At 43.2% G+C, this 24,501-nt stretch overlaps 1 protein-coding gene across 2 annotated transcripts in view; it reads right to left on the bottom strand.

Moving 5' to 3' along the window:
* HSF1 (heat shock transcription factor 1) overlaps positions 1-24,501 on the bottom strand; it is a 491,085-nt gene that overhangs the window by 101,162 nt on the left and 365,422 nt on the right. For both annotated transcript variants that reach the window (XM_078686503.1, XM_078686504.1), the window contains exons 7-8: positions 6,527-6,623; positions 3,758-3,897 (exon numbers count right to left, since the gene is read on the bottom strand). In XM_078686503.1, the coding sequence (XP_078542629.1) occupies positions 3,758-3,897; positions 6,527-6,623 (237 nt within the window). The remainder of the gene's footprint in view (positions 1-3,757; positions 3,898-6,526; positions 6,624-24,501) is intronic.

Raw genomic sequence — 24,501 nt, 5'->3', positions numbered from 1 at the left:
AAAGTCCTGGAGGATGGAACGGCCAAAGAAGCCATCCCTCCGGACTTGGCCGTCCAGGCAGTAGTGGCTTACGAACGTGTGCAGCGAGGCCCACGTAGCTGCCTAACAGATGTCCTGCAAGGGGACTCCCCGGCCCAGGGCAGTAGTAGCCGCCATGGCCCGAGTGGAATGGGCCCTCAGCCCAACAGGAGGCTCCTTCTTAGCCAAAGAGTAGCATGCCTTGATGCACAACACGACCCACCGAGAGATGGTCCGTTTGTGCACCGCCCGTCCCTTCTTAGCGCCCACGTAACCAACAAAGAGTTGGTCATCCACCCGGAACTGGCGTGTGCGATCCAGATAGTATGACAGCGTACGTTTTGGGTCCAGACGGTGGAGCCGCCCTTCTTCTTTAGAGGGATGCGGAGGCGGAAAGAAGGTGGGCAAGGTGATGGACGCGCGAGCGTCGTGGGGAGTCAGAAGAGCGATGTCGCCTCTTCGACTTCTTGTGCCTCTTACCTGAGGACTTCGAGCCCGAAGACTGATGACGACTCCCGGAACTGTGGTGACTCAGGCCCCGCCACCGGTCCCTCGACCTCCTTCCAGTCCGGGACCTCGAGCGGCGCGGGGCTGACTGCCGGAGCTCGAGTCGCTTGCGGGACCTCTCCCGTCTAGCTTTGGACGTCAGGGCAGGACTTGTCGTCGTGGTCTGGGCCCAGACAGTGAAGACACCAGCGATGGGGGTCGGTAACCGACATCAGTCGGTTGCAATTGACGCAGGGTTTGAACCCGGGCATCCCTACCGGCACCGTCTGAGTCGAGAGACTTCGAAAAGATTATAAAAAAGGATCGAAAAAGTTAGTCAAAAATTGAATAGGGTACAACTTTTTCCGGATCAGTGATTGCTGGCGTGGAAAAAAGAAGAACTGACGTCAGCGCGCGAGGGCGGTGTCTAAGTACTCCGGCGACGTCATCCCGGCGCCGACGACGGACGCGGAGCCGCAGACGACGCCTACCGACGCGCAAGGGTACTGCTACGCAAAAGTTTCCGGATCCAGTCTGACGCCTGGGTATATTCTAAGGTAAGGAATCGAATACTAACCTGTTTCTTTCAGATAGTGGGTTATTCTATAGGTTAAAAAGCCAGGTTTTCGTTTCCTTCCTGAATACAAGTAGGTCAGTGGAGTTCCTCAGATTTAAAGGGAGGTCATTCCAGGCCTTGGCTGCGCATGTGATGAAACTTCTTACCCCATGGAGCTTTCTTCGTGGGTGGTACGCTCACTAGTTTGGCTCCTAGTGAGCGCAAAGTTCCTTTGGGTATGTACCATTGAAGCCGGCGTTTCAGAATTTCAGGACCCAGGCCATGCAGTGCCTTGAAAACTGTGCACAAAGACTTGAAACGCACCAGTTTCCCGATAGGCAGCCAATGTAGTCTTTTTATTTCCTTGGCGACAGATACAAGTTTGGAAGTACCTGTCGCAAGTTTTGCTGCAGCGTTTTGCAGGATCTGCAGTTTATTAAGGTGCTGCTCCTGAATATTCAAGTAGAGCCTGTTGCAGTAATGCAGCCATGATAGGGATGAGATGACAGTTCATAAACTATCTTCCGGCAAGAATGGTTTAATCTTTTTAATCAGTTTAAGAGTGAAAAGTGGCTGAGGTCGTGGCCTTTACCTGAGCTTCGAAGTTCAGTCTAACATCCACTATGACACCTATATTTTTAGCCTTCCTCATAGGTTTAGGGAGGGTACACAGCTCTACTGGTCACCAGTCCAGGGTCCAGAAACTGGCCTTATTTCCGAACATAAGAATCTCAGTTTTGCCAGAGTTTAGTTTCAGGCAGTTCTGTGTCATCCAGGTTTTAACTGCTTCCATGAAGTCATGAAACTTGCTAATTCCAGATTCTTGTCCCGGTAGCAGTGGCACTACAATGTGTGTGTCATCTGCATATGATGTAAGGCTGAAGCCACAGGATCTAATCAGGGGGACCAAGGGCGCCACGTAAATATTAATAAAAAGGGTAGGGCTGAGGGTTGACCCCTGAGGCACTCCACATGGCAGAGAAAAAGGTTTGGAGTAGAATTTCCATAAGGATACTATTTGTGTTCTGTCAGTTAGAAATGGCCTTTAATAACTTCCATGCCTTGCCCTGGACGCCACACTCCGACAAACGATCCATCAGGAGATCATGGTGGACAGTGTCGAAGGGGTCATGGCTGCCTTAAAGGCACGGTGCCAGTTTTTTGTTGAAAATGGTTTCATTTTCTATGCTATTGCTGTTCAATGCAGCCTGTGGCTGTGGCTAACAATGTCTATTAGCATTTTTCAGAATTTATGAGTATTTTCGCTCATTAAAACACAAAGTTCAAGTGCTATTTGACCTAATGTGTTTTTTGTTTCCTTGCTAATTACAGTGTATGTATGAGTATTTACATTGTTTAGCCTCTATTTTGGGGCTTCACTGGTGTGAGAAAAAATGTTATATGTGGAGCTATTTATATGTGATTTACATATATAATTTTATATTATTTCCGGGGTCCCCGCACGTGAGCAAGAATATACAGTGCTTATGACTATTGATGAGGATCCCCTGGAAGAAAAGCACGACTACTGGAGCCTGATGTTTCACTCTGTGAACCTGGTAACAGGAACCAGGTCAGATCTGTTGATTAGACATTGTCTTCTGGACCTTCTGCTACTCTCAAAAGAGGGCGGGAAAATGATATTTGTTTGCCCAGTTCGGCCTGGTTCCGGCCCGATGCAGTATTGCCATTCACTGGCCAAGAGTGGCTTTGCCAATGTGGTTCAAATAGAGCACGGACTTCTTAGAGTGGGCAGAAGCAGAGGAGTGTCAACTCAGGAAGGTTTGCACAGACATGCAGAAAGGGTCTTGGCGATGTGGAGCGAGATGGTAGATCAGTTAGGAGACGTTGAGACAGTAGAGGAAGAGGAAGAGAGATCAGCCTGTCCTGCTGCATTGTCTGCCCGTGGGCAGCTGGCAGAACCAGATTAACCTTTTTGCCGTAGGGTCACTTTCCCACCCCTTCCTCCGCCACTCTTGTACTAGATGGGGACCGGATAAATGATGAGAGTTGCAGTTGCTGTGCAGCTCGTGGATTTGTGCCGCCCCCATTCCTCCACGCCTCCATTAGTGTTACAAGATTGTAAATGCTTTTTTCTTGCCCTGCAGATGTAGGGCGCACCAACACCTGTGCCGCGTGGGCCCCCTCTACCTCATGCATTCTCCGCCTTTTTCACACCAAAAACGGACAGGAATACTTTGAATGTAATATATAGAAAACTGGAAATACTGCTGTATTCATGCTGCATTTGTTAAAGTTCCAGTTTGCTGGACCTTTTTATGCAAACTGTTAATAAAGAAGTTTATAAAAAGAAAAATATCTTTAATATCCACCGGGACACTAGCATTTGAAGCCAATGGCAGACTTCCTAATCAGAATGTAGATGTCATGCAGTGGAACACTGTGGGCTTACAGCAAAAATCACCGCAATACATGCAGACTGGTTTTATGATTGATGCCCAAAATTGGGGGAAAAAATCCAATGATTTTTTCCAGGCCTAACCACAAGATGATGGAATAATGCACAGCATGTCAATCTAGAAAAGATTAAGGGTGGAAGAATACATTTATTAAAGGGTAACTATCCTGCCATAACTCATGTATGAATCGTGTGACAAAGGCACTTTTCACATTTATTATACTGGTCTAACATGAAGAAATCATTCATGTCAGTACAAAGAGAAACTCATACTATACCTCTCCTCAACACTGCGACATGGAGATACAGAAGGGCTTGACTGTGCAAGTTCTGTGACGTCAGAAATAATGGGTCCAGAGTTAGACGATGAGGAATCGGGGGAATACAGGCTCGTGCCAGAGTACGGTGGAGAAGAGGCCTGAAAAACAAGCAGAAAAACTATGATGGTCTCAGTGTACAAATCTATATACAAAATTCAGTACAACTACCACTCACAGCTCTCAAGCAGATATACCTTCTGCCTCTGCTCCTTTGTAAATAAAACACTCTGCATGCCAATGAGTTTTTGGGATGTAACTGCATGGCGGTTTTACCACTCACCAAAGTCATACCCCAGTAACCAGCTATTCAAAAGCCCACAGCATTCCTATTAATAAGCCAAATACCCACAGCTCTCTCAACCAGCAGGTCACAATCCTACAGCCTTCTCAACCAACAGGTCACAATCCTACAGCCTTCTCACAGCATGCCTCAATCCCACAGCTCCCTCAACCAGCAGGCCACAATCCTATATCCTTCTCACAGCATGCCTCAATCCCACAGCTCCCTCAACCAGCAGGCCACAATCCTATATCCTTCTCACAGCATGCCTCAATCCCACAGCTCCCTCAACCAGCAGGCCACAATCCTATATCCTTCTCACAGCATGCCTCAATCCCACAGCTCCCTCAACCAGCAGGCCACAATCCTATATCCTTCTCACAGCATGCCTCAATCCCACAGCTCCCTCAACCAGCAGGCCACAATCCTATATCCTTCTCACAGCATGCCTCAATCCCACAGCTCCCTCAACCAGCAGGCCACAATCCTATATCCTTCTCACAGCATGCCTCAATCCCACAGCTCCCTCAACCAGCAGGCCACAACCCTATTACCTCCTTACCAGCACACCACAATCCCAACCTTTTCTTTAGACACCTCACATCTATTTCACCAGCAGGCTTGAATCCTACTGCCACTTACTGACAAGGTTCATTCAAACACAGTATCCTCAATAGCGTTGCCAAACCTACAACCCTTTCCCCATTAAGGAATAATAACAAATATTTGCTCATCCTCACACCCCAATGCCTGAGCCCCCTCACCAGCACACCTCCCCCCAGCAATATTTGTATGTGCATTCATAAAAATCCAGTGGTTCCCTTCTGAACAAATGCCAACTCCACAACTCTACCCAGCATGCATCTATCTCATTGCCAATTGACTAGCAAGGATTAATTTCACAAAGCTCTCACCAACAGAACCCTATTTCACAGCTCTTTCGGCAGCTGGACTCAATAACATATCTCTGCAAAATGTCCCAATCCAATGCCAGAGCACTCGACAGAGCACACCAATCAGCCTTCTCCCACCAGTACAGTCCAACCCTATATCCTTCCCATCAGCATGCCCCACAAGCAATGACCTCTCTTTGTCCAAAACTCTACCAGCAGGTCTCAATGCAACAGTTCTTACTGGTGAGTCTCAATCCTGACCACTACTTGGCACACATCTACAATCCCATTGTTTCTGACCTGCATGCATTAATCTTGCAGCCCTGACTAGTATTTATTAACACAAAAGCTCTTGCAGGTAGACCTTTATCAAAATGCTTCACTTCCACAGCTCAATCAATATAACCTGCTGGCACACCACAATCCTAGAGCTTTCAAGGACACCTTTCAATTCAAAAGATCTCAATCCAAAGTCCTTCACTGACTGAATCAAATCTCAAAGCATATACAGGCAAGCCTTAGTATGGCACATTATCAGCATACCTCAATCCTAGACTCCTCACTTTAGTCACATAACTATTATCAGGCGGTTTCAGTAGCAAAGCCGCATTGTTAACATATAACAGCTTACAATCATATCCCTATGGTGGTTTGAAACTACAGCAGTGAAGCACACCCTTCAGTTGTGCATTTACAGAACACAATTGTTAAGGTCAACGTTAATTGGCATATACCTCATTGGGGAGGTGGTCTAGCATATGACTAAATCTTCAGTCACCTGACCTGATGCCTTACTATGAGAGCTGCCAGGCATACCACTCAGCACTTCATTGGCCGATAGAAGCCTCAATGCTGGTACCTGCCTGCCATTGCACCAATGCTGTTGCTGTTTTGCGAGTGACTCAATGAGGCAGTGACATATTACATTCCTCATGCCTGCACCTGCCTGGCATAAGCCTCAAAGCTGATGCTTCTTGGCATATGTCCCAATATTGTAGTAGGATGGTGTACGACTCACAGATGCAGCGGTCTATCGCGAGCCTCTATGCAATAGATTCCTGGCACACACCTGGCTGCTGCGGCTATCTGGCATATGGTTCCCCATCATAAATGCCCAGGTACCAGAGCTGCCCAGTACATGGCTTAGTCATGAAGTCTCACCAAACCTCCTCACCCTGTTCTTGTCTGGAAGGCATCGATACTGCAGTCATCCAAACCATCTAAATGCTGAACCCTTCAATACCCCATTCACCATTCAGAAAATCCAATAGAACCTGTAGAATCTATTTTAGCACAACAAAAGCTTGAGAAATTAGCGGAGACAACCACACAACATTTGATATGGCTAAACCCTAAAAGTGCTGTATTAACCCACAAAGTAGATAACGCTGGTACTTCATGTCACATTGTCCATCCAATAGTGCGGACACTGCACCCGAGTATATTTCAGCCCTTATCACTCAATATACTTGCCACAGTCAATGCATTCTTCATCTCCATGACCATGACCATGGGCCAGTGGCCTGTTTACAGTCGATGAGCTGGTATACTTACTGGGTAAGGGGATGCTCCATGGACGTGCTCCAGGGAATACTGGCGAGGGTACTTGGGAATGGAATGCGCTGCACTGCTGTCGTTTAACATCAAGGGGCTGCAAAGACAACACAAAGGCCATCATTTCATGAATGCCAAGTGATCACAGCTGTTTGTGAAAGGAGGAAGTTTACAAACACCAGGTAAGCCAGCAGTATGTAAGCAGTATCAGAACCTTCAGACTAAAGCCCTTTCTAATCATCAATAGGTGGGAATGGCATGTCTTAGGTGGACAAATGAGTGCTCTCAAGAAATGGTAGATGTGGAACTGGAGGATGGTGTTTGCGTGCAACTTCACAAGTGTCTAAAGTAGATCCATGAGCATAACAAATGTATATTCATGAATGCAGCTGGCAGGCACGTATATCCGCAATCCAGTAAAATACAAGTTTGGAAGAAGACTATGGGCGTTGCTGGGTGATTACTAGCCTGTGAAAATGTTTTTTTTCCAGTGTACACACACAAGTGTGACAATGTCCTCACACACCACCAGGTGTCATGCTTCATCATAGGAAACCCACAGCTCTTCAAAAACCCTGTCTGATGAAGAGCAGGCCTACACCCTGAAGTCAGGGAGGCACTTCTAACTGAATAAGGACCCGTGAGAAATATATTTTTAAAAAAACAATGTGGTAACCTCAGTCTAGTTTTTATACTATATGGGGTACCACTTAGTATTAAAAGCGGAGTGTGGGCAGTAGGGTAACTAGAACCCCACCCCCATTAACCCCTTCGACGCTGATGACGAGCTGGGCTCGTCATGAGGTAGCCTCCTCGCACGCTCATGACGAGCCCAGCTCGTCACGTAAAGTGTGCTTTTAAAAAAGTCAGCGTACGAGCGGCTTTCCGCCCGCACGCATGCGGTTAAACCGTCAACATGTCCCTGCCTGTTGGCTCAACAGAGTCACTGGCATTCATCAGGACGGACATGAGATCCTCTGGTAGCACGTACAAAGTGTACATGCCACTATGTTGGTGGTCTAACCCTTTTTCGCCACTCCACGTTCCTAGGTACCTTAGGTCCTATAATTACAGGTATTCTCGGCCCCATGGGGAAGGGATCATGAACCCCTGTGAAGAGGCTCTCTTGTTAATGACCTTATCTCCTATACCAGAAAACGGGCTTGCAGGCAATCCGTGTTCTACTCCATGCTTCGAATAACAGGTTCAGAGAAAACACCTTATGGTCTCAAACTCACAACATCTCCTTTGTCCACCCTCAAAGCCACTATCACCCTCTACAACAATGGTATCATCTTAATCCAAGCCTCTAATATCAATCTAGCCAAGGCGGTCATTATTTACCCCACACTCATTAAAGCAGTGAATGCTAACTCCAAAGGCCCCAACTCACTCACTACACCTTCGCTAGAGCTAACCAGTACTTCCACTTTAACAGCTGAGAGTACCCCTCTCTCTCTAAACCTCTGACCGCCCTTAGTTGATCACAGAGCCTCCATGTCCCCGGTCAGATTACATCAATCCACTAGAACACCTCCTCATCTGGTTGGCGTACCTATGGACCAAATCCCCTCGCCGACCGTCAGTCTGATTCATGATGACTCTCGAGCTGAGAGGCTCCATCACGCCCGACCGTCTTTTCTATTAACAGAAGATGCCCCTTCCTTCATCCCTTTAACTTTACCTACTGTTAAGCTAGATACTGGGCAACGATACCCCTTGGTTCCTGATCAACCAAACCCACTCTCCCAGCCAACCACTTGTTCCATACAAGATGGCTCTCGAGCTGAGAGACTTACCCACTCCCTCTTGTCCTTACTCCTGACAGGCGATCCCCCCCTCCTTCATCCCTACAACCACCTCACCAGTTAGGCTTGAGACCTGGTATATGTCCTCCTCAGATCCTGAACAGTCAAACCCTTCCTACCCTCATTTGACCACCCTCGACATACAAGCTACTAGCCCGCCTGTCCTTACACATTTACCAGACCCTCTTTCCAAGCTTTCAGAATCATTCCAAATTCGCAACGACCAACCCCCTCTCACCCCCACCCCCCGAATCTTAGTATTACCACCTTAGACCTGGCTCCCCTCGTGGATTCACCCCTCTAACTGATCCCCCTACACATCCAGTAACCCTCACCCAACCTTCAGACCTAGTGGCGCGCCTTGACGATCTATTTCTCCAGCTGCACATTCTTACTGCCAAACTTCAGTCCTTGAAAGCTCTGACAATCAAGCATCTCCCCCCGTTCAGCTCTCTCCTCTCCCTCCGAAATTTGACCGCAAGCCCCTCTCGCGTGATATCCTGCCCTGTCCAATATCCTCTCCTCCTCACATTTAATACCTTACCTCTGTGTTACCTCTCCCTAACACAGACTCCCAGCCTAGAAGGACGAAGACCGATCTTGCATATAAAGACATCAAGGATCTACTCTCCTTTTACTCCCTTAACTTAGTAACCAACAAGACTCCTCTCGGTCGACTTCAAGCCATTCACCCTAATCTGAACAGAGAATCCCTACTCAACCTCAGAGTTATAAATTACGACAACCTCAAAAGAGGGATGCTCACTGCTTTGAGGTTGTCGTAATTTATAACTCTGAGGTTGAGTAGGGACAAACTCCTTGAAAAATGTGTCCAATCCCAAATGTGTGCTCACATTGAAAAATTCCAACTCCTAGAACATCACCAATCTGGCTTTCAGAGGGGACACAGCACTGAATCTGCTCTCATTCATGTTTTTGATGACATTTTTAAAATGCTCAACCACAATGAATCCTGCCTCATGATCCTCCTTGACCTTTCATCTGCATTTGACACTGTAAATAACGACAACCTATTATAGGTTCTGGAAAACAGGATGGGCTTCTCTGGTCTGGTGCTGCAATGGTTCACATCCTTCCTCCACCACCCACGCCTGTATCCATGGGTGTTCCACAAGGGTCCGTCTTCTCCCCCATAGTATTCAACCTATTCCTGGAACCACTTGCAAATGCACTAAACTCAATGAACATTCTCTTCCACATGTATGCAGACAACACGCAACTTTACACGAAAATCTAATTCCCCAGACAATCTCATCACTCAACACTACCCTCATAAACACTCAAAACTGGCTAACGGAGAACCACCTCCTACTTAACACTTCCAAAACCGAATTCTTGCTCATTCCTCCTACGAATCATACACCTAACTGACTTCAACTGCCCCAGTCATTATTGATTCAGCCAAATATCTCGGAATCAACCGGGAAAAACACTTACATTTGAAGAACTACATTAGTAAGGTTTGTAAGGGTGCGAGAATCACCAGATGAGACTACTCCGGAATCTCAAATCTTTCCTCCCACAAGCTGACTTCAAGCAGGTGGTTCAAGCGCTGGTTTTGCAGAGGCTAGAATATGGCAGTGCTATACTATGTAGCCTCCCGAAATACACCTTGGCACCCCTCAAGGCTGTATTGAATGCGGAGGACAGACGGACTACGGGCACAAAATGATCTGCGCACATTTCTCCAGTTCTAAAATCTCTAAATTGGCTGCCTTTTGAAGCAAGAATGCAGCTAAATATCGCCTGTCTGACTCCCAAAGCTCTCAATCTCAAAACCCTCAAGTACCTATGCCAAAAGCTAGAACTCTGTGGAGGTGGTAGACCGTCAAGAAGTGCTAACACCTCCCTCCTTAAACCACAGATATTTCTCAAAAAGACAACTTGTTAAAGAGCTTTCTCTGACTCCGCTCCACGGATCTGGAACGCTCTCCCTCCTGAAATTCGCAGACTCACCTCAACGGTTGCCTTCAAAATGGAAGTAAAAAGATTCCTTATGTGCAAGTTCTTATCCTAATTAGGCCCTTATCATTTGCTTGAAGATACTGGACTTATACCCTCATCTCTTGTACTGATGTTTTATATCCCCTGACCTAATACTTTCTTCCCCTCCCAGTCCCGATATATATATATATATATATATATATATATATACCCGAACTGGGTGGGGCAGTACTGTTGAGCGGCGCATTCATCACCTGTGTTACATGCTGGGCGCTGACAAGGCCACACGGCTGAAATGCATACGCCCGCCCGCGCCTCTATGCTTTGCTGCAATAAAGATTCTCCGATGTGCTCCCCCTAAGTGGCCTGAGACTTTCTTTTTGGGAAGGTTCTTGGAGATATATATATATATATATATATATATATAGAGATATATATATATATAGAGATAGAGATAGGTATATCTATATCTATATATTACCTACTGGCGGTCGCCAGTAGGTATATATAGTTAGGATTTTTTCTCTATGGGAATTTTGAAAATTCTATGTCTAATAACTTTGGCGTTTGTGGACGGAATTGGCTGAAATCTTCAGGAAAATGGAACATTTTGTTTCTGAGCAGCCCCTGACAATTTGGGGGGGGTTTCATCAAGGGGGGGCCGAGAAAAAAGGGGGGTCCCAAAACGCGTTTTTCCAATGTTAATTTCCATAGGGCGGTTGGCCTCACTTTTAGCTCGAACGGCTGAATGGATTTGCACGAACCTTGGCAAAATTGTAGGGACTGTTAGCCCGATGTGCCTTTGCTAGGTCTCAATATATGTGCTCCAGTGGATTTGGAGTAATTTAGGTTCAAAAAAAGATATATATCTGGGCGGAGCCTAACCACACATCTTATCTGATTGGCTGTCAGCACTTCATCCAAGAAGTGTTGGCAGCCATCTTGGGACCAATATACATGATAGCACCTCATTAAAAAGCATTGTAGTTAATAGAGGGTTTTAGGACTTTAGTTACATTATAAATCATTTGTTGATGGTACCATACCCGTTTTAGGAATTGTGGTGGGTTCTAAGGTGATTTTACCATGTGAAAAAACCTTCTGCTGTGATATCATGAATATTGTTTGAAAGAAAACAAATATCTCATGATTTTCCCACAGTGGTTTGGAAGGGGATCTATAAGCTAAACTGAAAGCATATTTTCTGTAAATTCACATTATCTTTCTCAGTCATGTGAAAATGAAGTCTGACATTCTCAGTAAAACATGTACATCCAACAAGGACAGAGCCTGTCAGTTGATTCCTTTGTGTTCTACTGCAGCCTCCTAGAGTGTTCTAAAGAACAACTAGAGTGCTAACAGTCCTACTCATTACAAAGGTATGGCACACCTGAAGCCATCTTGATTGGAATAAAGTGGTAACTCTTAAAACATTTAATTTAAAAAGAAACAACATGATGGGGTATATTTTGCCATAGAAAGTATGATTAGTGCTGCAGAATGAAATATTAGGGCACATTTTGAGTGACTTCTCAAATCCTTTTCTATTTCATTAAAACATTCTGACATGCAGTCTCCCAAAATGGCCACCAGAGACAAAAGAGCCCAAATGTAGCCCAAATATCACCCAGATGTAGCCCAAGTATAGCCCAATGACAGAATGTCCCAGAGTGTTCTAAAGAACAACTAGAGCGCTAACAGTCCTACTTATTACAAAGGTATAGCACACCTGGAGCCATCGTGATGGGAATAAAGTGGTAACTCTTAAAACATTTAATTTAAAAAGGAACAAAATGAGGGGGTATATTATGCAATAGAAGGTATTAGTGCTGCAGAAAGAAAAATTAGGGCACAATTTGAGTGACTTTTCAAATCCTCTTCTATTTCATAAAAAAATTCTGACATGCAGTCTCCCAAAATGGCCACCAGAGACAAAAGAGCCCAAATGTAGCCCAAATATCACCCAGATGTAGCCCAAGTATAGCCCAATGACAGAATGTCCCAGAGTGTTCTAAAGAACAACTAGAGCGCTAACAGTCCTACTTATTACAAAGGTATGGCACACCTGAAGCCATCTTGATTGGAATAAAGTGGTAACTCTTAAAACATTTAATTTAAAAAGGAACAAAATGAGGGGGTATATTTTGCCATATGAATTATGATTAGTGCTGCAGAAAGAAAAATTAGGGCACATTTTGAGTGACTTCTCAAACCCTCTTCAATTTCATTAAAAAACTTCTGACATACAGTCTCCCAAGATGGCCACCAGAGACAAAAGAGCCTAAATGTAGCCCAAATATCACCCAGATGTACCCCAAGTATAGCCCAATGACAGAATGTCCCAGAGTGTTCTACAGAACAACTAGAGCGCTAACAGTCTTACTTATGACAAAAGTATGGCACACCAGAAGCCATCTTGATTGGAATGAAGTGGTAAGTCTGAAAACACTCAATTTAAAAAGGAACAACATGAGGGGGTTAATTTTGCCATAGAAAGTATGATTAGTGCTTCAGAAAGAAAAATTAGGGATCATTTTGAGTGACTTCTCAAATCCTCTTCTATTTCATTAAAAAAATTCTGACATGCAGACTGAAACATGCACTTTGAATACCAGCAGCAGACGTCCCTGGTGAGCAGTAGCTTTACTACAGTGATCTAATGTGCAACTAGAGTGCTAACATTCAGAATTTATGGCAAATGTGTGACACATCTGAATGCCTTCTTGATGGAACCAAAGTAAACAAGCATTGAAAATGCAATAGATCTCGCCCTCGTTTAAGTTAAAGCCATTCTGTTTGTAATGAGGTGGCTTTTTAGCTTTGCTTTTATTAGTGTTTTTTCAACTTTCATGTAAATAACATGCATCTGTATGCATATAAGTATATGTATGCATGCATTTATGTTTGTATTTATATAGATATACAGATGATATATGTTTATATATGTATGTATATATATATATATTCACTGAAAAAACCATAGGTTATAGACCATATATAGTTAGGAATTAGCATTTACAAAACCTTGAAAATTCACTGAAAAAACCATAGGTTATAGACCATATATAGTTAGGAATTAGCATTTACAAAACCTTGAAAATTCACTGAAAAAACCATAGGTTATAGACCATATATAGTTAGGAATTCGCATTTACAAAACCTTATTTTACTCACACAAAACCATTGAAATTCCATATATAGTTAGTTGCACTAACTATATATCGCGCACCCGCAATCCACTGCTGATGATGTCACATATTACATCATTCATGACATGGTCAGTGACATCACTGATGACATCACTGATGACATCTCAAATGACATCACTGATGACATCACTGATGACAACATCCAGTGACTGTATGTTTCTGTAAAGTTAAAATATGTCTTACATATTGAAGAATGAGTGGATGTATAAGTGTCTGGATGAAGGATTTAGTAGGTGCATGACTGACTGTATGAGTGAGTGATTAAATGTGTCTCACTGAGTGCATGGGTTAGTGACTAAACTGTCTTAATTTGTGCATCATTATGTCTGTTGTTCTGTAAACTGTTGCATGTGTTGATAAGTAGCTATATGAGTAACTATATGGGTTATTGATTGGTTGCCCAAGTATTTGTATGGGAGACTGAGTGTGTGTGTGGGTGGCTGGGAGGTGTATGACTGTGCATAGATGTGTGAGCAGTTGATTCACTAGATGTATGGTTTCAAAAGTGCATGTGGAAACAGCTGTATGGGCGGTTGACTGTGTGCATGAGTGTATTGGTGAGTGAATGGATATCTCAGTGCTACATGTCAAAGTAAGTACATATGTAAAACACAGTACATGTGAGAGTTGACATATATAAATAACTGTGCATAAGAGCCAGTGAATGTGTGAGTGGCTGTATGGATCATTGTGAACTTGTATCAGGGATTGTATAAGAGAGTAAATATGTGTTAGTATATGTTTGAATAAATAAAGTTTGTATAACTGTATAGTTGAGGAAATGGAGGTGTGATTGATTCTTTGCATGACTGACTAGGTGTGTGAGTAACTCCATGGATGAGTGACAGTCTGTGAGTGTCTGTTTACACTGATTGTATCTAAGGTTATATTAGAGTCTGAAGAGGTTCATCGTATTATCACATGAATGATATCATCAGTGATGTGATCAGTAATGTCAAATGAGATGTCATCAGTGATGTCATCAGTGATGTCATTTGAGATGTCATCAGTGATGTCATCAGTGATGTCACTGACCATGTCATGAATGATGTAATATGTGACATCATCAGCAGTGGATTGCGGGTGCGCGATATATAGTTAGTGCAACTAACTATATATGGAATTTCAATGGTTTTGTGTGAGTAAAATAAGGTTTTGTAAATGCGAATTCCTAACTATATATGGTCTATAACCTATGGTTTTTTCAGTGAATATATATATAGATATAGATATATATATATAGATATATATATATATATAGATATATATATATATATATATATATAGATATATATATATATAGAAATATTGAAATTTACTAAAATAATTGCGAATTTGAATCATTATTTAATGATGAATATTTAGGATGTATTGATATAATATGACACTAGTCGGTCATTTTTTGATATCTTTGCATTGGTCATAATGAATTATGAACATTGTTTTTTATGAAACGAGCAATTTTGATCTCTCATTAATTTGGAGGTTTTTGTTTTTCTGTATTAACTTGAAACTTTTTGCAAACATGTTGAAATCAATAAGGTTTTCTTTCTCGATGTATATGCAATATGGCTCTATCCATAGTCTTTTTTCTATTTTCTTTATTGCACTTTTTTTGTGTGTTTGAATTGATATCACCTGTGCACTGATTATAAAATGTGGTTGATCTACGGGGCGCGTCATGTGAACAAGCTCCTTTTAGGAGTGAAACGCGTCATGGACGACACCATGTCTTTTTATTTCATCTTTGTGAAATAAATACATCTCACTGGATAATTGGTTTGCTGCCTCCTTTGATCTGTTTTGATTTCGAAAAATAAGTCACTACAAGAGGTCCTTACCTGATGTTCCTTCACCTTGGATTGGTGAAACAGGCATATCTGCTATAGATATATATATATATATATATATATATATATATATGTAGATATATATATATATATATACATATACACTGAAAAAACCATAGGTTTCAGGAGTTATATAGTTCGGAATTAGTTTTTAAAAAACCTTTGAAATTCACTCAAAAAACTATAAGTTTTAGTGGTGTTATAGTTAGCTGGACATTTTACTCATACAAAACCATTGAAATTGCTCCTATATAGTTAGTTGTACTAACTATATTTCGCGTACCCGCAATCCACTGCTGATGATGTCACATATTAGATCATTCATGACATGGTCAGTGACATCACTGATGACATCTCAAATGACATCACTGATGACATCACTGATGACATCATCCACGTGACAATCACATACACCTTTTCATACACTATTACAATTTTTCATCACTGTTTGTAAAATACAGAGTATCATATTTAAATCCATTGTCACAGCAATACAAGTATCTAAAAATCCACTCAGTGATTCATAGATGTATACACACATCTAATCACTTACCTATGGATTCACTCATACATGCTGTCAATGAACAATAGACACTATCAAAAATACTTATACATCTATATCGACATTAAACAGCACGCATCCTATTCACATATGAAGTCATCCTACTCACTTATGCAAACAATGGATCATACTTACATATTTACTTAGCAAAACACTTATACAAACACCACTTCTTCTATTCATTTAGATAGTAAGTCATACTTAGTGAATTATAAAATCATTATTACAAGTATACAGTTATCCATACAGTCACTCACACAATCATTGTGTCTTATGTATACTTATTTATATACAACAACTGACACATACACTGCCTTTTATTTTTCTAGTTTGTTGGACCTGTACCTTTGAGAAATATATTTGCTCATCACCACACCCATAAAGAGATTCCCTCACCCAAACTGTTAGAACATGTAGTTTTAACTTCATATATCTACTGAATCAACTATTCACACATCTTTGGACAGTCACACACCCCCCACCGAACCACACACACACTTTCACACTCCCATACAAATGCTCAGTTAACTAATCAATAACTAATATAGACTTTCACATAGCTAGTAACCAACTGTAGAATCAGTTTACACAACAACTGACAAAGTGATACAGATATTCACACAGTTTAGTCACTATCCACTATATTTAGTGAGACATTATAAATTGGTCAAGTAAACAGTCAATTACACTGCTACTAAATCCTCCATCCAAATATTTATTTATATATATATATATCCACTCATTCTTCAATGTAAATTGCTATATATATAATGCATATTTAAATAACGAAGCAAACCACATTCACTGGATGATGTCATCAGTGATGTCATTTGAGATGTCATCAGTGATGTCACTGACCATGTCATGAATGATCTAATATGTGACATCATCAGCAGTGGATTGCGGGTGCGCGAAATATAGTTAGTACAACTAACTATATAGGAGCAATTTCATTGGTTTTGTAGGAGTAAAATGTCCAGCTAACTATAACACCACTAGTACTTATAGTTTTTTGAGTGAATTTCAAAGGTTTTTTAAAAACTAATTCCTAACTATATAACTCCTGAAACCTATGGTTTTTTCAGTGAATTTCAAAGGTTTTTTAAATGCTGATTCCTAACTATATAAGGCCTGAAACCTATGTTTTTTTCAGTGAATTTCAAAGGTTTTTTAAATGCTAATTGTTAACTATATAAGGCCTGAAACCTATGGTTTTTTCAGTGAATTTCAAAGGTTTTTTAAATACTAATTCCTAACTATATAAGGCCTGAAACCTATGGTTTTTTCAGTGTTTTTAAAAAAAAAATTGATTGGTTAACTGGCTTATTAAGTGTATCTTAGTGAATACATATATTAGCGAGTAATGTTTAAATATTTAAATATATGCATGAGTGATGTAATATGTGACGTCATCAGCAGTGCATTGCAGACGTGCAAGTTATAGTGAGTCCAACTAACTATAACGTGGGAATTTCAATGGTTTTATGCGAGTAAAATTTCCAGCTAACTATAACTGGTGTGAAACCTATGGTTTTTTCAGTGAATTTCAAAGGTTTTTTAAATGCTAATTCCCAACTATAACTGGTGTGTAACCTATGGTTTTTTCAGTGAATATATATATATATATATATATATATATATATATATATATATATATATATATATATATGTATATATATATATATATATATATATATATATATATGTATATATATATATATATATATATATATATAACATTTCTATGGCAAAATGAAACCCCTCATTTTGTTCCTTTTCAAATTAAATGTATTAAGTGTTACCACTTTATTCCAATCAAGATGACTTCAGGTGTGCCATACTTTTGTCATAAGTAAGACTGTTAGCGTTCTAGTTGTTCTTTAGAACACTCTGGGACATTCTGTCATTGGGCTATAGTTGGGCTACATCTGGCTGATATTTGGGCTACATTTGTTTTTTTTGTCTCTGGTGGCCATCTTTTGGCTACATTGGGCTACATTTGGGCTCTAACATATATATAGCCCAATGTAGCCCAATATATATTTTTTTTAAGTTAAATTTCGAAAAACCACTGGAGCACATATCTTGAGACATGGCAAAGGCACATCGGGCTACCAGTGCCTACAATTTTGCCAAGTTTGGTGGAAAACCATTCAGCCGTTCGGGCTAAAAGTGAGTCCAACCGCCCCATTGAAATTAACATGGGGAAAACACGTTTTGGGACCCCCCTTTTATCTCGGCCCCCGCTTGACGTATCCCCCCCCAAACTTTCATAGAAGGAGCGGAGCGCCGCGAGGCAAAGTTAAGGAAAATTTCAGGAAGATTCCTCAACCGGCGCCAAAGTTATTCCCAATAGAATGTTGCGATTTCCCTATGGAAAACAATCCTAACTATATATACCTACTGGCTATCGCCAGTAGGTAATATATATATATATATATATATATATATATATATATATATATATATATATATATACATATACATATACACATATATACACATATATATATGTACTGGTACTGGCTGAGTACGTGAAACTTCATGTCCTATCGGGAACCTCCAGCCCGAGACGCACCGCCGGTGAAGTGTCCCGGCTTGTTTGGAGGAAAAGAATTCGGCATTATTTGAAAAGCCGGTAGACCGCGAATTGCACAGGTCAGGCTAATTGAAGTTCTGCATTCGGCAACTACGGGGACAAGAAACGCTGCAGTCCGAAGAAAACGCGGAGGTACAATATCCTGTTTAACGACCGCAATTAGAGGCTGCAACGTATAGCATTTCCCGGCGGGAAGCAGAACGCGTGCGGTATTATTTAATCCAACCGAATACCTGCAAGACTTGAACCTGTTACAAGCGCTACGGTCCACGTGTGAACGAACCAGAGTTTGGGTGTACGTTTACACTTGTGGTGCACAGAGGATCGACTATCTGTCAAAAACGAGGGCACTCTAATGGGGATTACAGGTGCTTGTCTGTAACGTGTTTGGGACATTAATAACCACTGCAGCCGCCACAGAAATGAGAAACCGCTACAAAATCTATGCACAGCATAGTGAATCCAAAAAGATTCACGCTGCAAAACGAATAGTTTTCTTACCTGTCGGTGTAGTTTTGCAGCTTGAAGATCTTTCTGGATTCACTGGCGAACCCACCCGCCTCTGCCAGAAAGATGAGGCTGGAGAGAGAAGAGGTGGTTTAAAAATAAAAAAAAAAAAAAAAAGAGAAAAGGACTTAAAAGTACAAAGCGGTAAAATATCACCTAAATAGAACATTGCCATTACTTCGGAAACGAAAGAAACACGGAAAAAAAGAACCCGAAGATGGCGCCCAAGAGTGGGAGCTTCCACAGGAAGCATGCCGACGTCACCGGAAATGCACCCAAGGAGGTGTGACGTCGACGCCCACCTGGGCTACAAAAAAAAAAAAAAAAAAAAGAAAAGACTACGAATCCGGACCCAACCACAAGACCGCGGAATAATGCACAGCATAGTGAATCCAGAAAGATTCACGCTGCAAAACTTCTGTAACGATTTCCTTTGATTTGTATTTAATGCCTGCCTGACCATCCTAAATTGTTAAGCGCTCTGAAATCCTTTGGGATCATGTTTGCGCTATAAAAAACTTTATAAATAAAAAAAATAAGAGCGTGGGGAAGTCCTAGGATGTCCTGACACCACCAGGTGTCCTGCCATCTCATAACGCTCAAATGCCTGTCCAGTAGTAGGCTGAATAAATCACAAACATGCAAAAGACTAGAAAATGTGCTAGAAAATCACTCTGGTGGCTTTTCGGTGTATAATAAGTTCTGTTCGGAGGCTCGCCCTGGAGGCCCGGCTGCCCCTGGTTCCCCACCGTGTATATTCCATTGGTTTTTGTGACTTGGCTCCATAGGACAATACCTGAAGACTGAAGGTAACTGTCTACCTCCAATCTTTATTACCTCTTAAGCCAGGCTACTGATTAAAACTACTGCCCCAGAAGAGTAACTTGCCCTTTATCTTTAAAACAAATCCGGTGAAAGTGGTATTATCTTGTGAGGTAAAGTAAAAAAAATAAAAAGCGCCAAGTGTCAACCTACTTACTATAAATGATATCTTGAACTGGTGGTGAACCTCTGTAGCTCCTCAGTGAAAGCACTTCCAGTAGCGATGTATGGGAACATGGAAGCATTTAGCCTATAACCTTAAGGCTGCTTATGTTTTTCTCTGAATAAATGGGGAAAGTAAGTAAGCAAGTGGAAACTCTGTCTTGCAAACTTGCTGTGATGATTAAAGCTCGGATTAGAACAAATCCCTCAAGTAGAGACAAGAAAGTTGCGAGAGTGCTCTCCAGAGTGATGGAGTGGACAGACTGTTAAAGGCTAGAGCTCATCACACACAAGGAACAAGTCTTTCCACAAAGGTGTGTCACAGAGGCTCCAGTGCAGGAGAGCAATCCTGCATACTAACACATTAGTTCATGTTATCAGCACAATGGTGAGTAACAGTGACAAGACATGGTCTTGCTCACAATGATGGGGGCTTTTGTACTTTACAATAGGCTAATGACCATCGTAATGATCTTAAAGTGATACTACAGACATAGCGATGCTCTAGCATCCACCCGGCATTTATGTTTGTCTTATATTTTCATCTTTTCAGAGCCAACTCAGCCTCTGCTACAACCACAACGTAGAATGTGAAAATGAGGATGATCTAGATTAACAGATGTGTTCCTGCACCCTGCTTTTTGGAGTGGTTACTTTCCACTTCTACGTTAGCTTAGACATCTCTACATGCACGTTTAAAATATTTATATATTCCACATATGCCTCTGTCCGCTCCGCACATGCTCCAGTCCCTCTGCCTGGAACCCCACAATGTTCAGTACGGAGTGTACTAAGATGCCAATACTTGGTGGCATGGTCATGGATGTCCACTGTCGATCAAATAACTTCACCTGAATCAAGCTAATCTTTGCCTAGTTTTCCCTAGCCTCTACAGTGGCCTTGAGGTACGTGATATATCCGCATAGAGGGCTTGTCGCACGTGCCCCAGTCACAGTAAATGGATTAAACTGAATTTGCTCATTTTGATTGCTGCACCTATAACCTGTGTTGCACTGGTTCCAGGCATGGTGCATGTCAGAGCTGGTCCGCAAGTTTGGCACAGGAAACACAGCGGGGTATTTTCATGCACACTAACAATGCTGCTTTGGATGTTATCACAGTAGGAGAAGGATCTGCAGGGGTCTTGTTTGATCCCTTATTAGTTGCTGCCTTGGTTTCTGAATATGTTCAGTTCCCCCAAACCCAGTTAAGCCTCTCTCTGTGGTATATAATGGGGCCTTTCACCATGCTCCATTGTTTTAGGTTTAAATCTTTTGTATTGATTTTTAAACAGATGAACAAGACTAGGTTCTCAGCTCCTTTAAATCAATGCATATGAGACAACAAGTTTGCAATACCGGCAGTTACCGAAGGTAATAGGTATGGAGCGAGCCCCCACATTCAAAAAAATAAAGAACATGTAACCCCCCCCCCCCCTTCCCGTCCTCCCGTCCCCCGTCCGCCCGCCTCCCCCATCCCTGTCCACCTTGAACAGCAAAAAGAAAAGGAAGGAAGTAAGCAGTGTTCACCGTCTTGGCTTGTGTTGTGTCTTAGGATCAATATCTGGGATTGGTGTATCCTGAAGGCGAAGGATTTGGAGATACCGAGGGCATGTTTGCTCCCGGAACTCCGACACTAGCAGGGTGAGGAAAGGCCGCCACAGCTCAGGGAACTCAGACTCCCTGCCCGCCAACTTAAGAGTGAGTTTCTCCATACCCAACACTGACCACATCCGCTGAAGCCAGCCAGTATGTGTCGGGAGCTGGGTAGAGCGCCAGTGCAACAGGATGTTTTGTGTCGCCGCACCGAGCGCAATGGCTATCAGCCTACCCCTCCGCGATCTAAGTGGATATGCCAGCGGGTTTGGCAGGCCCAGGAGAATGTAAGAGGGGAAGCGTGGGAGCTGTGTCTCAAGATGCAAGTCTACGTCGTCAAGAACCTGGATCCAGTATGGTTGTGTACAGGGACAGCTCCAGATAATATGTTCCAGGGTGCCCTCTTCCCCAATTCTCTCCAACACAGACCGCTCGGGCACGGATCAAAGTGATGTATGCGCTCAGGCGTGTAATACCAACAGGTGACAATCTTGGTTAGGGTCTCCGTGAGGCCAATATGATACGCAGAGTGTCTAGCCCTGTGATAGATGCCCTCCCATTCTTTGTGGCTCAATGTTCTCCCCAGATCTCTTTCCCATCGTGAACAGCCTGCATTATATTGCGTATGAGGTAGTGGTTAGCAGTATTTTATATAAGTCAGAGATAGTTTTCTTGTCAGAGGTGCGTGTTACGAGCCAATTCTCATATGGAGTCAGGAGGCGCTGTGCATTTGGTCGGATGGAGTGCCCAGTGACTGACTTGTAAGTATGGCAAACGCTCAAGTTCCGTAAGACCGTACTCCTCCTTAAGATGCGAGATTGGAATAATACCATCCATATCTAAGAGGTGACCCACCGATCTACAGGGAGAAGAGTGCCATGCCCTAAAGGTGGAAGCATCCGTGCCGGGTCGGAACTCGGGGTTATCAAATAACGGTGTGAGGGGCGATGGGAAGGTGGTCAGCTGATTGGAGACATGTGTGCGGTACCAGGAGTCCATTATAGTGCTTGTGATGTATGAGGCATATAAATTTGGAGGCCTGTGTTGTTTATAAAGAAATGGTACCCCTTGCAATGGACTGCCTGCCACCGCCTGGACCTGGAACAACCAGTGTTTTTCGGACTGCAGACGGTGCCACTCTGCCAGATATCTTAGTCGGGTGGCATGGAAGTGTAGCTGAAAATCAGGCACTTCCACTCCTCCTTTTTACGGTGGAAGGACCGCAACCTGATGCCGAAATCGCGGCTTGTGCCCATTCCAGATGAAGGGCGACAGTTCCGCTTGAGTCTGGTGAATCCAGCCCGGCAAGGGCCGAAGGGGAAGGGTCTGGAATAAGTAGAGGATGGGAGGGAGGCTGGTCATCTGGACAGCTGCAATCCACCCTAGCCAAGACATCGTGCAGTGATTCCACCTTTGCAGAGCCCTGCGGAATAATTGAGCTTGGCAGTAGCCGATATAGTGGGAGCCAGCTGGATTCCCAGATAGGGAACTGCAGTCGATGCCCATAGCACCGGATGTTCCTCCTGTATGTGGGCAAGCGTGTCTGGAGAAAGGGAGATGTTGAGTGCTATGGATTTGTCCATATTAATCTTAAATCCCAATTGTGCAAAACAGTACAGTTCAACAAAGATAGCGCGCAAAGCCGTGATCGGGCTGGAAAGAGAAAGGAGAAGGTCGTCCGCATAGAGGCTTACGGTATGGACGTCTCCCCCAAATTTTATACCAGTTATGGGAGGATGCCGCCGGAGTCTGAGCGCCAAGGGCTCCATATAGATCGCAAAGAGGATGGGCGACAATGGGCACCCCTACCTCGTGCCTCTCCCAATAGGAAAATGGGTGGATGTGTGACCGTTAACTCGGACCGTCGCCATGGGGGATCAGTAGCAATTTAAAATCAGCATGGATGGCCAGGAGTATGTATTCGCCCTGGGTACGGGACACTCGTTCAATCAGATGCAGAATGCCCTTAGTATTATCGCTGGTCAGCCTCTGTGGGATAAAGCCCGCCTGTTCCGGTTCGACCAGCTGGGCCATATATGGAGCTATCTGGGCCACTATGATGCTAGTGTATATTTTGATCTATGTTTAAAAGCGATATAGGCCGATATGCACTGCAGGCCTTTCTGTCCTTCCCCGGCTTGGGAATAACCACAATTGCTGCTTCCAGCATTTCCCCCGGTATGGCTCCCGTTTGTTCGAAGGTGTTAAACAATGCAATCAGAATAGGGGCCAGTTGGCTGTAACCGTCTGGCCCGGTGATTTGCCTAACTTGAGGCGCGAAATTGCAGAGACTACCCCTTCTATCTGTATGGCTCTGTCAAGGTGATCAGCTTGCGCCTTTGTCAACGCGGGCATTTGAGCTTCGGCAATATGGTCAGTGCTGACCTGGGTATCCAGGGGATCTCCCTTGTAGAGGGCAGCATAAAAATCTCAGAATGTCTCTGCTATGGCTGTGTCCTCAGAAACACTCGCCCCCTGGCGCCCGAATAGTATGGACACCCTGCCTCTGCCTAATTTCTCGCAATTTGTCGGCCAAAAGATGGTCGCATCTGTTCCCTCCAACGTAATAGAAGTGACATAGTCTAAGGACCGCATATTCTGCCTTGTCTCGGTCCAAGGCAGCCAGATGCTTACGTTCTATGCATAGCTGACTCCAGGCACGGGAGGCACCCGTTCGTTGGTGCATCTGTTCAAGCTCTGAGATACTGTGCGTGAGCTCTGCACGCTTGCAGGCCCTCTCTTTGTTGTGAGCTGAGGATATGGCTATAAACACCCCTCTTATGACTGCTTTCAGTGCCCCCCATTGAGTTGCCGGAGAGGTGTCGGGGTTAGCATTTGTGGCAACAAAATCTTTGATAGCTGACTGGGGTCTGTCTCTCTCTGTGTCTCTCTCTGT

The sequence above is a fragment of the Lissotriton helveticus genome, chromosome 4_1 (assembly GCF_964261635.1).
Source record: "Lissotriton helveticus chromosome 4_1, aLisHel1.1, whole genome shotgun sequence".
Classification (NCBI taxonomy): domain Eukaryota; kingdom Metazoa; phylum Chordata; class Amphibia; order Caudata; family Salamandridae; genus Lissotriton; species Lissotriton helveticus.
The sequence above is the reverse complement of the archived record's forward strand: the minus strand, read 5'-3'. Positions and strand labels throughout refer to the sequence as shown.